Raw genomic sequence first — 16122 nt, forward strand, 5'->3', positions numbered from 1 at the left:
GAAACCGTTTCTTGGGCGTATCTTACTTGGCGAGCCCGTTTGGAATGGTACGCTCGCCGTGAGCCCGTTAATTAGCCGCGACATCGTTATTGTTTCTTTACATACAAGACTTTCAATTACCGAGGCGAGGCAATCGGTGGATGTTTTTAAAAAAGATTCGCATTCGCCGCGTATTATTCCTCCTCTCTCTCTCTCTCTCTTTCGATAATCGTATCGGCTTCGAACATTCATACCGTCTTTAATTAGTTAGGTCTCCCTCCACCGATTTCCAATAATCCCAAGGAACTAACGAAGCTATTTATTGTCACTCGGGGATCCGAAACGTTAAAAGTTCGTCTTGAGTGGGGGAGGGGGAGGAGGCGATAACGGAAACGGTTAGCCAATTATCGAGCGTGTCCCTCCGGGCCATTTTCCAGCGGAAACTTGGCCGAAAATTTCTTCGTTAAATCTCCGCTAGATCTGGGTAAAACGGGACAGAAGGATGTATAAACATGCTGAGAAACTCTGAATTCGCGTTTTCGAGCTCAAGAGGGGATAAAGAGACGGGGAGACGGGGAGTGGAAGAGAGGGATTTCCTGCGACATTTAAGCGTACATTAGCCTGTGTCGTTGCGCGCTATTTCTTAAGAATTCATGAACGAGGAAATTTACCGGCAAGTAAATGACAACATGTATTTACGGCGTAACGACGCGGATCAGAGGAAGGAGGAGGGAGGAAAGGAAGCGAGGAAAAAGGGAGCTCGAGAGTGAAATGAAATAGTCGGAGATTTGTTTCTTCTTTCACGGAACGGTGAAATAAAATCTGGATTGGAATCGTCCTGCTTTGTCAGCTTTGATTAGATTCCTTTCCCAAATTTTTGCAAAATCGTATTTATAATTCATCTCTCTCAAATGTTTCCACTTTTTACATATAAATTTCGAATTTCATGGAGAACATCGAAGATTCTTATTACAAACATTTTCAACATTTCAAGCTCGAAGAATTTTATTTTCGTTTCGAAATAGAGATAGAGCTAACTCTCTCCGTCCAAACTTCTAACTCGGCTTAGTAAAAAGCTTAATACATACGCGCATAGCTGCAATCAATTAGTCACCATATAAGGATCACCGGTGCACGCCGATATATCTGGCCGGGTATATGCGCGTTGAATGCAGTATGTGCAGTAGGTGTACCACCGCTGGTCAACCAGTAGTCGCGCAATCGTCGCTACTCATCTCGACGGGTAAGGAACCCCGCTGGGGCCCTGCCAGCCGTCCTACCGCCCCCACCTTGTGCACCTTGTACAACGGCTTGACGGCAGTGACAGCGACCCAGGATACGCGGCGGTGGCACGCGAAGGCCTATCCTTTCTCCCTCCTCCTTTCTTTTAAACCGAACGATGGCCGAATCCGTTCGAGTATATCGTTCGAGCCATCAGGAAGAACGTTGTCAACTTATCTCAAACTGTCCTTTTGAACTTGGAAGAATGGGAAGATAGAGAGAGAGGAGAGTATTTTGGAATAAGGAATTATATCTAATGGAAATTATTTATATGTACAAAGAAAGATGAAGATTGATTAAGGGAGAAAAACGAACGGAAGAAAGGAACGATGACTTTTCCTTTCTTTTCTTTTTCAAAGTATCGAATTATAATCACTTTACCGCTCGCTCTAGCGGAGCGTGAAGCAATCCAACGAGGCCAACACGAGGAAACTGTTAACATAATAATGCAAAATTGCAGGGAGGGAGCAAAGAAAGACAAGAAGTTTGCAAGAACTGTGCGAACTATACAATACCATTTCCCCTCCTCCTTCCTTCCTTCCTTCCTTCCTTCCTACCTCTTCGAGGAGTTACATCTATGGACGCAGTCGGAAGAGCCCCTCTGTATACCTTTTACGCCGTCATGCATAAAAGTATGCAAAAGGGTGCGTGATACCGGACCTCCCTCTCGTTTTCATTTACATAATTCGTTACGGCGGCGTAGCGCGATCGGCCGTGCCTTCCGATCCGTTTTCTCTCGGCGAAACCAGGAAACCAGGGGGGAGAAATCCAGAAAGTGAGCACTGCGAAAAATTTAATGATCTTAAAGCACGGTTTTTCGAAAGAAGCTAGCTTGTTCTATTTCTCTCGTTGTTTGCACGCTTGTTCCGCGCGAGAAAAAGAAAAGATAGGGTGCATGCGCAGAGATCCAAGACCATTAAAATATATCCCGTCACAGTGTGCACAGATCTCGCGACACTGTGTACGTACAAACAGGGGAGAGAGAGAGAGAGAGAGAGATAGAATGTTGGCTCCTGTCGTCGTGGCTTGCTGCGCGCTTTGCTGACCGTACCATTCTCGCGTGTTCGTCCCTATATACCGACTTGGGGAGAATTACGGCCAAGATAGCAATAAGAAAGATACGACTTTATCGCGGCTCTGTTTCTATCTACCGTACACCTCTGCCTTCCGCTCAGCTACACGTATGTATATACATATATATATATAGCCAAGGAAGGACGATCGACCCCCTTTTCTGAGCAATGGACCCTTGTTCCATTTTCCTTTTATATCTTCGCGTTATCAGATCATAGCCCGCTCGCATTACGCACCACCGATGGCAGATTTTAACTTTGACGATGTCGGCCGGCTAGTGTTGTTCATTAGAGTTCGGTGTGAGGGATTCCACCGAATAAAAGAATAAATATATAATCGAGGAGCAAATATAACCTTATAAACACCAAGTAAAAACACCGTAGAGGCTTATAATTTCACGTATGTGTGTGTCGTTTTTGTCGAATACGAATTTTATTTGGCGATAATTTCATGATGGGGTCAAATTTATTTAAATATTATTTGGAATTGTTGATGTTCTTCTTTGAGATAGTTTAAAATAGTTTGATGACATATTTCGAGCTAATATTTATGGAGGGTGAAAAGAAATATCGTAAGGATTTATTAATAAATTTTGTACAAAATGAAATTCGTTAACGACAATACCTTTTCGATAAATCTCGACAGGTAGTGACATTAATTTCTCGTGACATACCGATTTATTATTGTCGTACTTTATTTTATTTATTTTTTTCAAAATCATTCGCGTCAATTCGTTCAAAAATTCATTAACAAACTACTCCCCGCGATAAATTTCAATACAGATTTCACGATGCAAGTATCGGGGATTAAAGGGTAAAAAAAAATCATCCCCTCCTTCGAAGAAGTATTAAACGATTAGAGACAAACGTGTACATAATGCCTATGAACGAGGCTATCGAGCGTCGTTAACATGAACTGTTACAAGAGCCCCCTAGATAGAAACGAATTCCAACGATAAGTGGAAGCTCCTCGCTCCCCTCCCCTCTTTATCGCTTTATCGCTTTCGCCTATACGGGCGGTTACACAGGCGATGATAGCAAGGCGAGCGAGCAAGGTTTCTTGCCTCGCGATCGACCCTCTTTTCCCTCACCGGTTCCATTTCTCTATCTGGCCACGCCACCTTCTCCTTCGCGTTTTCTCCACGACTTTGTTCCCTTGATTTGCATATGCAAACGAAGCGATATAAGTAATTAATTCGCAATCAGGAGAACTTGACTGTACTCGCCACGGTCAGGAACCGGCACAATTCATTAGCCAACGTGATATTTATTAATTAGTAACGCATACGTGGGTGTACACCGATTACTGTACCTCGATCCTCGTCATTAATTATACTTTCCTTTTGCTCGTAATTCCTTCTCGAATTAAAATCTTCCTACTCTTTATTTCTTGGAATCTGAGAAACAGAGTACTCTTTGAGAAGGTTGTAGAAGCTATATTTCAGAATAACTAGTCTCTCGTTTGCCAGAATATATTATTGAAAACGACAAATTTTAGGTTAGGTTAGGTTAGATTAAGTTAGGTTAGATTAGATTAGGTTAGGTTAGATTGGATTAGCTTAGGTTAGATTAGGTTGTGTAAAGGATGTGTTTATGTACAAAATTATTGAAAAATTGTATACTTTATTGATTTCAGAATATCGAAAATACGTTTCTAAGGTATATATAGGTAACCAAAGAAATGAAGCTTTATTTAATTCTCATCGATAAAGGGGAGGACTCGCCACGTAAAAATTCCCTTTCCTTCCCCCGTTTGAGTTCGCAAACTTTTCACGCCATCCTATTTCTTCAGACACAGCTGGGCCCATATCTTAACTCGCTCGCTTCTCTCGTCGTCGTCCGAAGAGAAAAGCTTTATACGCGATGTTCCGAAACTCACGAGGTAGCACCTGTTACACCCAGAAACCTCGTCGATCGAGCGTAGAGCCAGCTGGGCCACCCGACAACCTTACATTAACTTTATCGTAATTACATCGAGCGGTTCCACGTATAATAAACGCTAATACCAGCGAACGTATGCTGTTGTGCGTGTATTCCTCGAGACGCTTACAGAGAGAGATATATCTTCGTGCTTTACTTTCACGCAATCAGCCATGATTGGTGATTTCTCTCGAATAAACGAAAGTGAACTTTTCCCTCCAGCGATTCGAATTGAAAATATTTAGTCAAAGTGTCAATTAAATCAATTAATCTTGCTTCCTATGAATAGCCCAATGATTTACAACGATAAAGATATCGATCAGACTATTCTTAAAATATCTTCCATTCTTCTCTCTCTCCTTTGTCGTTTTTCTCGAAGAAAGAAAAGGAAGAAAAGAAAGAGAAAGTCGCGGTATCGAAACATTGGGAAACGGATTCGTACTTTGTTCGATGGAGGAGGGTGGGTTATGTATTGGCACGTGTACGTAATTGTAGCTATTTGTCGGGGGACGAAGCGAGAGAAAGAGGGTGGTGAGAGCCGGGGAAAAGTCGATGGGGTGTGGAGAGAGAGAGAGAGAGAGAGGGTGTCTCGTCCGGCGGTCGCGGATGAACGCGCAATGCATCACGGGATTGCGTGGAGGACGTATATCTCCGAGTAATAGCACATGGATACCCGAGATCCCTTTCTAACCATCCTCCTCTTTCTTTATCCCTTTCGATCTTGACCTCTCTTTTCCTTTTCTATCGCGAAAATGGAAATTCTCTGGAAATTTTTAAAGGTGAATATCACAGTAGAGTTCCATCGTCATTTGATGAATTCTTCTTTCCCCTGATTTCATTCACGATCGATTTCGATTTTCCAGCGATTATTATTCGGCTTTATTATAACGCAAATATCAAAAGATACGTATGCGTATTTAAACGTTTCTTTTCGAAAATTAAAACGCAGCCGCGATTCAGCTCGCCAACTCAATTTCGTCCGCACAAAAGCCGGTTAAATTTAATACACGCTCCAAGTGAAAAACAACCCTCCCCAAATGATACGCATATATCACTTTGATATAACACATAAAGGATGTACAATTCGAAGTTGATCAGTTTTTACCCGAGAAAGAAGGGGATGGAAAAAAAATGATACACGCAGATACGAAGCTTCTGGTTTCTGGTTTCTACGAACAGGAGAAACGGAAAGAGAGCTTTTTGCGATCATTAATATAGCTTATCCCAGCTGGATTATTCTCCAACGTCGGGTCGTAAAAAGGGGGGAGGGACGTTCGCGTGTAAAAGAGCGATGCAAATTAGCCGTTTTTCGGTGCCGCTCCATTGGATACCGGTCGCCCATAAAGTTTGGCCGCGTACGTGACGCGAAACAACGGATGGCACGCGTGCTCTCGGTTATCGGATCCGGATTTCTCTTTCTTCTTTTTTTTTTTTCCCCTCCCCCTTTCGTTTGTTGAACGGGTCAATTCAAGTTGTGCGCGGTTTATTTCCTGTCGAACTCTCGCAGGACGAACGTGTCATAACCGTTTTACGGGTCCCGCAGGTTTTCGCCGCGAAATTTTCCTTCCCTGAACGCTGGTCGTAACACTGGATCAAGTTACGATGTCCAAAGGCGAAAGATTTCTATTCGATTTACAGGATAATGTAAAAATAAATATTATTAAAGTATTGGGAAGTATACGTCGTTTCTTAAAATTAATTCTATGAATCACGAACTCTTTCCAAGTAATGTTAATGAAACCGATCGAGATATCGGGATGAACCAAAATGTGACTTCGATAGCATGCTTTCCTCTATCTTTTGAATAAATTTGATGACAAAATTTTAGTTTTTTTGGTACATTCTTTTAAACGAAAGTGGAAAGGCGAAATAACGAAATCAAACGTTTAATTTTGACCGCAAACAACCCCTTTAACGGCCGAAATTACGCGTCCGTTTCTTCGAAAAAATTGCATCGCGTGAAAGCGGCTTAAACACCGGCAGAAACTCAATTACGGGCGAAAAAGGGGTACGCCGTTAAACGGTGCTCGTTGCGTACCGTTGTGAAATTATTATACGAGGAAGAAAGGAGAAGAAAGAAAGAAAAGGAAGAAAGAAAAAAAATTCTCTCCCCTCGCTTCGAGTCGCATTCACTTATTCGATTTATTTATTTGAGCCCGGCCCGACCTTTTCCATCCCCATCCGGCCGTTCCATGGAAATTTAATGCAAGTTGGATGCGTCGAACACGGTCGATTCGTATTGAAACGGCGCGCGAATAATTTGAGATTCATCGAGATGCACCGGGCCGAGTCACTTGTAATTCTTTTTCCCTCCGCCGTTTTCCTCGAACTCGTCTTACTCGACCCCCTCCCTCTCCTCTTTCTCCCCTTCTTGATCGGCGTTGTCCTTTTTGTCTCTCCATTTGCTCGAAATGGGGCGGCGAGGTAGGTGGAATTACGATTGGCGAACGGAGCAATTGTCCCCAAGTTGGAGTGGAAAAAGGTTGGGGGGTGGAAGGAAAAGGAAAAGAGAAAGGGAGGGGAGAAGGAGGGACGAGGATGCGGTTAAGGGTGCGTCCCGGACATCGCTCCGTCGAAGTTAACTTTGCGTTTAACATCTGCCACGAAGGTTAAAATTTCCCTCGAGGTTTACTCCAAGTTGTACTAAGGTGTATATATATATATATCTTTTGCCTCGATTTAAGAAGAGAGAGAGAACAATTCTGATGGATTTAGTGCGAAAGAATGGAGAAAGACGGGGTATATAGATAGAGAGTTCTTATTTACGGCGAGAAAGTATTTTAGAAAGAAACGGTTATGGAAAAGGAGGGCCGTGGTTTGAACATCTTTTTCCAGAGGGAATCCTTTAAAAAACTTTTCGATTAATTAAGCTTGAAATCGATCGAGGAATCCGACACATTTTAACAAAGTACCATTAGTGAGATTGTAACGAGAAATAAACGTATTTATCGCGTAACTTCTTACTCAACTCGATTAAACGGTATTAAAATTAGGAAAACTTTGAACCGCTATAACTCCGAAGATAATGACTTTTTATCGACGAATGAACGATCGTTGGAATCGTGGGATCTTCCCCTTTAAAACGCTTTTCGATTTATCTCGATACGACTTCCGGTTCCCGAGATATCGTCGTGCAAAGAAAAAGGTAATTTTTAATCGTTTACCATCCCTCCGTCCTTGTCGTTTATTCGGACCTCTCGCTCGCGCCTCGTCTCTCTGACCTAACCCAAACTCCAGACAAGCGACAGACGCGATTCCTGGAAAAACGTGGGAAACATTTCCAAGAAAAATATGTAGGTCATTGACTCGCGAGTCCATTCATAATCTTTGCACCGTTTTTAAGCGCCACGGACACTTTGAATCTTTATATCTCGGCAACCGATCGAGATATCGGGATGAACCAAAAAGTGACTTCGATAGCATGCTTTCCTCTATCTTTTGAGTAAATTTGATGACAAAATTTTAGTTTTTTTGGTACATTCTTTTACACGAAAGTAAAAGTTCTATTTGTGATAGAAGCCAGTTCATTTATGATGGAAAAAATTACTCGTTTCATAAATTTTGTAAGAAAAATATAGATTTTCAATTTTGAACATTCGAGAAATATTTCGTAGAAATATTTTTTTCCCCGACTCGTACACGATGGAATTTCGTCGGAGAGCGAAATCTAAAGAATCCAAGTATTATGGATAATCCATAACATCTATTGTTATTAAATTCTCCCTACAATAATATCCTACAAAAAACTATAAATTAATTTTACAATCATTTTCCCTACCTATATCTATTTATTTCTACATTTTTTCTTTTTTTAAAGAAACCCATCCCATAATGAATAAAAACAAATATCTTATTTAAAAAAATTCAATAAATTCAATAATACAATTGAACGAACAGAGATGAAGTAGAGAAAAAAGGAATAACAAAATTATGAAAAGTTGATCGATACGAGAAACGAGGAGGGCGCGGAGGGAAAATATCGTTTCTATTAGAGATCGATTACGACAACAGTAGGCCGATTGCGTATCCGCGCGTAAATCTTGTCGCGTTCGCGATCAGAGGTCGGATCAGCGAATCGGATAAAAGTTAAATTCGCGATAAAAGCTCGATCGGCGCGCGCGCGCGCGCGTCCCATTCGTGAAATGAATAATAAACGGAGGGGGTTGGAAAGGGGTGGGGGCCGCGGGCCAATTATTCGGATAGCGAACAATTCTGTTGAAACTTGTTGATTTAACGAACGAATAGTCAACTAGATACGTTCGATTACGGAAACCCTTCATTTCTGTTTGCGCTGTTTCATCAAACGATATCGTTTGAATTTGATCAGCTCGACTCTGTCGCATCGATCGATAAAAACGGCCCGAAACCAGTTACCACACACGATCTTATCTTGGAAATTATTTCTCTTGCAAAATTATCGTGCAGCTTCTTTATGGACGATAAGAATCCAAGAATGATAAATTTGTTAAAAATCATTAAATTTATGATTCAGCGCGAAACGGTATTGGCAGATACTAGGAATGGGGTATATTTGGATAATCGCGGACGATTCGATTATACGTTCGATTCAATGGCGGCGTTTATCGCGCCGAACCGCATATAAGGGGGGGGCGGTGATTTTTCGACTTGAATTCCCACGGACTTCTGAGAATATTGAAATCATAACGTACCGGCCATGAATATCATTCGGGTCTTAAGGCAATATAATCCAAAATCGATCGAGCGGCGTAGAATAAATTTGACACTCTTCTTCTCCTCCCCTTTCATGGGCTTTGATGCTCAAATGGAAGAGAGAGAGAGAGAGAGTTTGGTTAGATCAGGACGATTCGATATTCCAATTTTTCACTGGATCGAAGCTTTCGTTTCGATGGATGGATTTTAGAAATTTTATTTAACCGCGGTGGTCGCTGATAATGAGAAGATACGGCATAGAAAATGGGAAATATTATAATACGATATACGGACGTTAAGAGATTAATTAACCGGTCTGACAGATGAAATGGAATAAAATAAAATAAAAAAAGGGGGGGGGGATTTTAAACGGTCAAAAATTGAATTTAATATTTTAAATCCGACGTTGTGTGTACATGGAAATTTCACGTATTTAAAAATGTGCGGGTAAATTCTTAATGAAAATTTAATATTATCAATATTTTCATTAATCGTTGTAATACGTGAAATGAAAGAATTGGGTAATTACGAACGTAAATTCCTCAACGCGAGAAATTGCAATGGAAATCGATATTCACCTGTATCAAAACACGATCAATATTTAAACATATTTCGATACGTATAACCGCGTATAAACATTTGTTTATCTCCTTTCATTGTATAATACAAGCAACACATAATAAATTTGACTAGGATCAAAATAACTTTACCCCTTCATCAAGTACCCCTTTCTTCATACGTTGCTCAACTCGTATTTAAATGAATTTATTCTTGAAAAAGAAGAAGAAAAAAAATTAAAAATTCGAATTAACCGTGAGGTAATAAATTTAGAAGGAAAAAAACTTTCGTGGAAAAATTTTATATCACAATTTATTACCCAACTGCCCATTTTCTACCATTCCAAATAACCACTTGTAACGCGTAATTCCTGCCGTATTTAATCCTTAAGAAACGGGGAGGAGGGCAAAAAGGGGGACAAGGATGAGCAATCAGAAACGTAACGTCCCTATTTCCGGTCCGGCGTATTCACGTATCCCATGCGGGCATTAACGAACACGGGCAAAAAACGGGGGAAAGGGACGGGGAACTGTACTCCCTGTGTAAACGCTGGTAAATTAGTGTTTTCGCGGTTCAACTATGGTGGAACTATTATGGCGCAATAATCCAAGGAAGCGCGTAATAATTGCCGCGTTCCTCTCGAAAATAGAAGTGAAAAACCGAGGCAATAAATAGCCTCTCGATATTTATTTTAAACTGTGACACGGTTGTAAACGAGATTGAGCCGTAAACTGTTCCAAATGTTTTCCGTTTCACGCCATTCAAAGAGGGGCGGAACAATTTCGTAGATCAAATCGTCGTAAGGAAATATCGACAAGGGAGACGCATCGATTGCGTACGATTTGTCCCGCTGTTTATCGAAAACAAATACTAAACGAGAGAAAGATTGGACGAGCGTGACGAAAATCGAGACTTAATCCCTTGGATCCAAGTTTTTCTTTCGAAGTTTCTCGAATATAAAGAAGGAGAGAAAGAGAGAGGGAGAGATAAAGAGATAAGATTTTCCTGATATGTCAATTCTTTCTTCTTCCAATAATAATAAATTTGTAATTCGTTTTAGAAATTTTTCCAATGTTTGTTTTTTTCGAGAAGAGGATCATTCGCGTTTAGAAGTTTGTACAATTTTTGATGTGGAATTTTAAAATTTAAAATTTCCATCGAGTTATCGATAGAATTCGTAATTGTGGGATAATGATTTTTTCGAATTATGAATTTTGATATGCAAAGAGAAGTAAAAATTATTATATGCTTCGACGAGTACAATTTTTTCCCCACGTTGTTATTTATTTCTTGTCAATAATGCATATTTGTGTAACTTATGCGTGTTATATAATCAATACTTGAAACGTTTCACGTGTAACGAGATTACTTTTCAATCATTTGAATTGGAATAATATTTATTGTAAAAAATTTTCATTCGCATTTTAGTTTAAATATTCGACTTCATGTTCCACAAAAAAAAATATTATAATACGTTTCCAATTAATTATCCAATTTTAAATTATACATTATAAAATTTCCCTCTTCGGCGTGTCGCGAATAATATACCAATCAAACAAATCAAATTTTAAATAATTTATTAATCGTCGATATTATGTTACATCCATCGACTTGTTCGTTTCATTGCTATAATATCAATATAATATCGTATATTATTAAAAAAATCCTCGACCATTTTTGCTTCAGATCTGCCAATTACGCAAACGCAACGAAACAATGCGAATTATCGGACATGGATCGGCTGACCGTCGCCGGATCGAACGCTTTCCAATCCTCCAAAGGGTTCGATTACCTCGAGAACCACTGCGTGGACGAACCGGTGAAACTTTGCGAATTCAAGAAACTGTCCGGCCGTATTTTGAAAACCGTGGACTCCGTTTACCAAGATGTTGGCAGCACCGAGGAGTGCAGGGAGCTCTGCTTGAATTCCCCGTTCCGTTGCCATTCCTACGATTACGGGGACACGGGTGACATGGTGTGCCGTCTCAGCCATCACTCCAGAGCCACTCTTTCGGATATTCAGGTGAGAGATTTCGATATCCTTTTGTAACTTTTTTTTTCTTCTCGTAAAAAAAGTGAAATATTATCGTATATTCTTCGGATCTTGTTTTCGCTGCGTGAAAATAACGATTTGATCAAGATGAATGGGAAGATGGGAGAAATGGATGCAAAATATCATGATTCCATATAATTATAGACTCTTTTTTTAAACTTAATAATAGAGCTACTCCTCGAGTCCATCTCAATTTTCCATGTATCGTGCTCGATGAATACTTTGAACGTTTTGAAAAATTGAGAAATCCTTTGAAGCATTCAGGTCGGAGATAGTTCACTTTTTTTGCATAAATGATCACCTGCAGCGTGCATTAACGGGTTATAATTCAAAAAAAAGAAAAAAATAGGTCAGATGGAATACACCAAGTGAATTTATTCCATCCGTATCCTTTATCCATCATTAGCGTCGATTCTACTGGCCTATAACGAAAATAACAGTGTGCAAAAAAAGAAAAAGGGACAAATCTTCCCATAATCAACGATTAGTTCCATTTCAAACGCAATAAAACTCGAAATAAAAATTTCCAATCGATGATAAATAACAATAATCCGCTATTAATTCTCTTCTAAGAGCAACGTTTCCATTTTAAATTTAATTTTTCCTCTAACAACAAAAATTATAAATATTATTCACAAAACGGCAATCTTTCCTCTAAGAACAAAAAGTTTCCCTCACATTTATAACATTTCCTATTATTATTCATTGACAAAACGGCAATCTTTCCTCTAAGAACAAAAAGTTTCCCTCAAAGTTTCCCTTTATAACATTTTTATAACCTTTATACATATTTACTTATATACATATTTATAATCTTTATAACATTTCCTATTATTATTCGTTGACAAAATGGCAGATACTTAATATTTTCAACAACCCTTCCAACAACCGAAATTTCCGTTCTTTCCATGTTTCGATAGATGGTCGTTTATAATATTTCGAATGGATGGACCTTTATAACATTTTTATAACTTTTATACATATTTACTTATATACATATTTATAATCTTTATAACATTTCCTATTATTATTCGTTGACAAAATGGCAGATACTTGATATTTCCAACAACCCCTCCTTCCTTCCAACAACCGAAATTTCCGTTTTTTCTGATGGATGGTCGTACACGTTTAATAAAATTGTCGTTCAACGATTGCCCTTTCCCTTCCCCTCCGTCATGCGAAATTTCGTTGCGTCAACTTACTTTAATTTATTTGGCGTGCGCGGGGGTACGGTGAAACAATTCGACGTCAATTTCGTGGGGGATAGAATTCGGTTGGAAATCGTGGACCGCACATTTCCACAACACCGTACCTCCTCCTCTCCGTGAAAGGGCCGGCAGGGATTTTCTGTAAACGTGATTACACTGCACACGTGGAAACCGGGTCGAACAATTCTCTGTGAGAACGCGTTTCGTGGAAAATCGAGTTTCCATCGCAGATGCTTACCCTGTGACTCGGGCTCCTCGGCTTACGTGCATACGGTGCGCGCCCTGAGAAACTCAAGACAAAGACTTTTCTTCTCGCCAACCTGTTGAAGAATCGGCTCACTCTATTTCCACTGCCGTTCGAATTGAATCACTTCTTTTTTTTTTTTCCATATATCGTACGGATTCTTTTTTTTTTTTTATCGGATCTTTATCTCACGTTCCTTGGAAAGAAGAAACGAGGGAAGTGGCTTTTTCATTTATTTTCATTTGTTTCAAGCAATGGTATCGAAAATTGTAGAACAAGTTGAAACAGTTTCTTCGGTATAAATTTAAGATATTTAAATTATTGGGATATATATTTTTTTTTAGAAGAAATCGATTATTGGATCTGCACGCGTTAAAGTAAATAGAGAAATGTAAGATAAAATTTCTTTAAGGATTCATCTTTCTCGAGTTTGAAATCCAGTTTGATTCTATATTTTTATTTTATTTTTTTCGAAACTTTAAAGCTCGGTTTCTACGTTTATTATTAAATAAATAACGCGTTACAATAATTGCGTGTAAACAGATGATAAAACCATGATTTTCGAATGAATGAACGAGTTCCATCCAGATTTGATATAATACATTTGCCGATTTATTCTCGAGGTTGTTACGATAAATAAGGGCGCATTTGTGACAATTTAAGTTCTATAAATAGCGGATAATTATAACGCTGGTTAGCTATTTTAATAGAAATATGCAAATTGTTATTACTCAGGCGACCCAGATTATCGTATTATCGAGAAGAATTATCGAATTAGCATAAACGATCGATACACGTACGTATACTAATAATATCGAATGACAGTTTGTTTACTATACGCAAATTACATATCCATATTTCATAATGTAAAATTAAAAAAGATTTTTTCCCTCTTCTTATTTCTTTTTCACCAACATATAAATAATACCCAGTTTATAATCCAGTATATCAATCATTTTGCCTAATAGGCCGAGCCAATAATCGCGAAATTATGCGCGTCGTGTATAACCTCGAGATAAGATTCGTTTAATAGAATAATATTTATAACGTAAGTTGCCAGACTAATTTAATCGTCCAATTTTTGCCCGTCTGCTTCTCTGAATCCAAACGAGATAAAAAAAAATTTTGGCCACGAAATTAATAATTAATCTTCTAAATCACGAGTCGATATTTAAAATTTGAATGAAGAGAATAAACAATAATTAATTTTATAAATTCTAATATTTTATCAGACACAATATATAATTTATATTAATTTCTAAATGCAATTTAAATGTTGTTACAAAGAATTAACTAATAAATTTTATGTAATTCAATTCGAAAGAAACAATAATCGTTGGTTGGTTTCCAGGAACCTTATCTGGACGTGCCTGAGGGATCGACGTACGAGTTGAGCTCTTGCTACAACGTGACCATAGATTGCCGTGCCGGGGACATGGTGACGAGGATCCAAACGAGCAAATTGTTCTACGGGAAGGTGTACGTGAAGGGGTCGCCGAATTCTTGCGTGCAGGACGTGAAGGGCGCGTTGGAGTTCGAGCTGAAAATGGCTTACGACGATCTGGAGTGCAACATAAGGCAGCAGGGGCTTGGCCGTTACCTGAACGACGTGGTGATCCAACACCACGACACCATCGTGACGAGCTCGGACCTCGGGCTGGCCGTCACCTGCCAATACGATCTCACCAACAAAACCGTATCGAACGAGGTCGATCTCGGCGTGCACGGCGACATAACGCCCGCCCTTTCCGAGGAAGTGATCGTCGACTCGCCCAACGTCGCGATGAAGATCACCGATCGCAGCGGGAACGAGGCGATCCCCTCGGCCGAAGTCGGCGACCCGTTGGCCCTCAAGTTCGAGATACTGGACCCGAACAGCCCGTACGAGATATTCGTACGCGAGCTGGTCGCAATGGACGGCGTCGACTCCAGCGAGATAGTCTTAATTGACTCGGACGGCTGCCCCACCGATCACGTCATCATGGGCCCCCTCTACAAGTCGGCCACCACCGGCAAGGTAAGAGTCTCCCTCTTTGTATATATATATATATATATATAACTTGAGAGAGAAGGAACAATACATTTTCGTATTGAAACAAAGTAACACTAAAAGACGTATAATAATAAGCGAGGATAGGGAGAGAGATTGGATTAATAATTTTCTTCGAGTTTCTTCGAGTCGATGATAAAAAAGAAGAGGAGGAAGATTGTAATTTGACGGACTGATAGAGCTAATAGAGATGCTCGATCGAGATAATGTCGATATAGGCGACCGTTATGGGAAACGTTTCGGTTCTCTGTCTGGGATGTGGAAGAAACTGCGAGTGAACAAGTCGGGCCAACGAACGTGCGCTAATCAATCACTCGGTCGGATTTTACGACGGGAAGCAATTTGCTCGAGCCATAACTGGTCGCAACGTTGTCTTGGTTGATGCGTTGATAGCAGCTTCGGGGCCCTCGTTATTATTTCCACCGTGTAAATGCCGGCTGTCGCTTGAAAATTTGGAAGGTAAACAAGTCTTCGTCACCGGTTGCGAGGGATATATATTATTGCAAGGGAGTTGTGAATTCATTTCGAGTTAAAAATCTCAAACGATGAATATTTATCCATATATTCTTTCGAAAGAATTAATTCGAAGTTTCTACGAAAGAACACGATAATCGATATTGTGACGCCAGTGATGCAATTTAAAGAAAGAAACGTTTGATTACTATGAAAGGAAAGGAGGACAAAGAGTAAATAAAACTCCCTCCCAGGAGGGTAACCTGGACCGATGTATGTTTCACTTACCCCTTAATGCAATATCACTTACCATGTGCCCCAGAGATATTTCCATTTTGATCATCTGCTCGCAAAGGGAACTATGAAAATCAACGATACGACGAAAATCTTAAATTGAAACGTTATCTTTCCCTCTTCTATGTTGTATAACTCGTGCATTCGAGAATATAAATTATACATTCATGCGAAGAAATTTCTAAGAAATTGATTTAATTCGCTTCTCTTATATTTATACCTCGTATAAGGAAAAAGAGAAAAGTAGTGGATGCGTTGGTAAATACAACGTCGAGACGTTGATCGATGATCGAAGCGGCCACCTACAATCAGATGGACGACACGAGATCGATGGATCA

At 39.7% G+C, this 16122-nt stretch overlaps 2 protein-coding genes across 6 annotated transcripts in view; one reads left to right on the forward strand and one right to left on the reverse strand.

Annotated features, from left to right (window-relative positions):
• Positions 1–16122, reverse strand: part of LOC725024 (autophagy-related protein 16-1) — a 572103-nt gene that overhangs the window by 307316 nt on the left and 248665 nt on the right. The gene's annotated exons all lie outside the window — the stretch shown is intronic.
• Positions 1–16122, forward strand: part of LOC413256 — a 206212-nt gene that overhangs the window by 176825 nt on the left and 13265 nt on the right. For all 3 annotated transcript variants that reach the window (XM_006558824.3, XM_006558825.3, XM_396702.6), the window contains 2 exons: positions 11169–11505; positions 14339–15004. In XM_006558824.3, the coding sequence (XP_006558887.1) occupies positions 11169–11505; positions 14339–15004 (1003 nt within the window). The remainder of the gene's footprint in view (positions 1–11168; positions 11506–14338; positions 15005–16122) is intronic.

This window comes from Apis mellifera, linkage group LG9 (assembly GCF_003254395.2).
Source record: "Apis mellifera strain DH4 linkage group LG9, Amel_HAv3.1, whole genome shotgun sequence".
In the NCBI taxonomy this organism is placed as follows: Eukaryota; Metazoa; Arthropoda; class Insecta; order Hymenoptera; family Apidae; genus Apis; species Apis mellifera.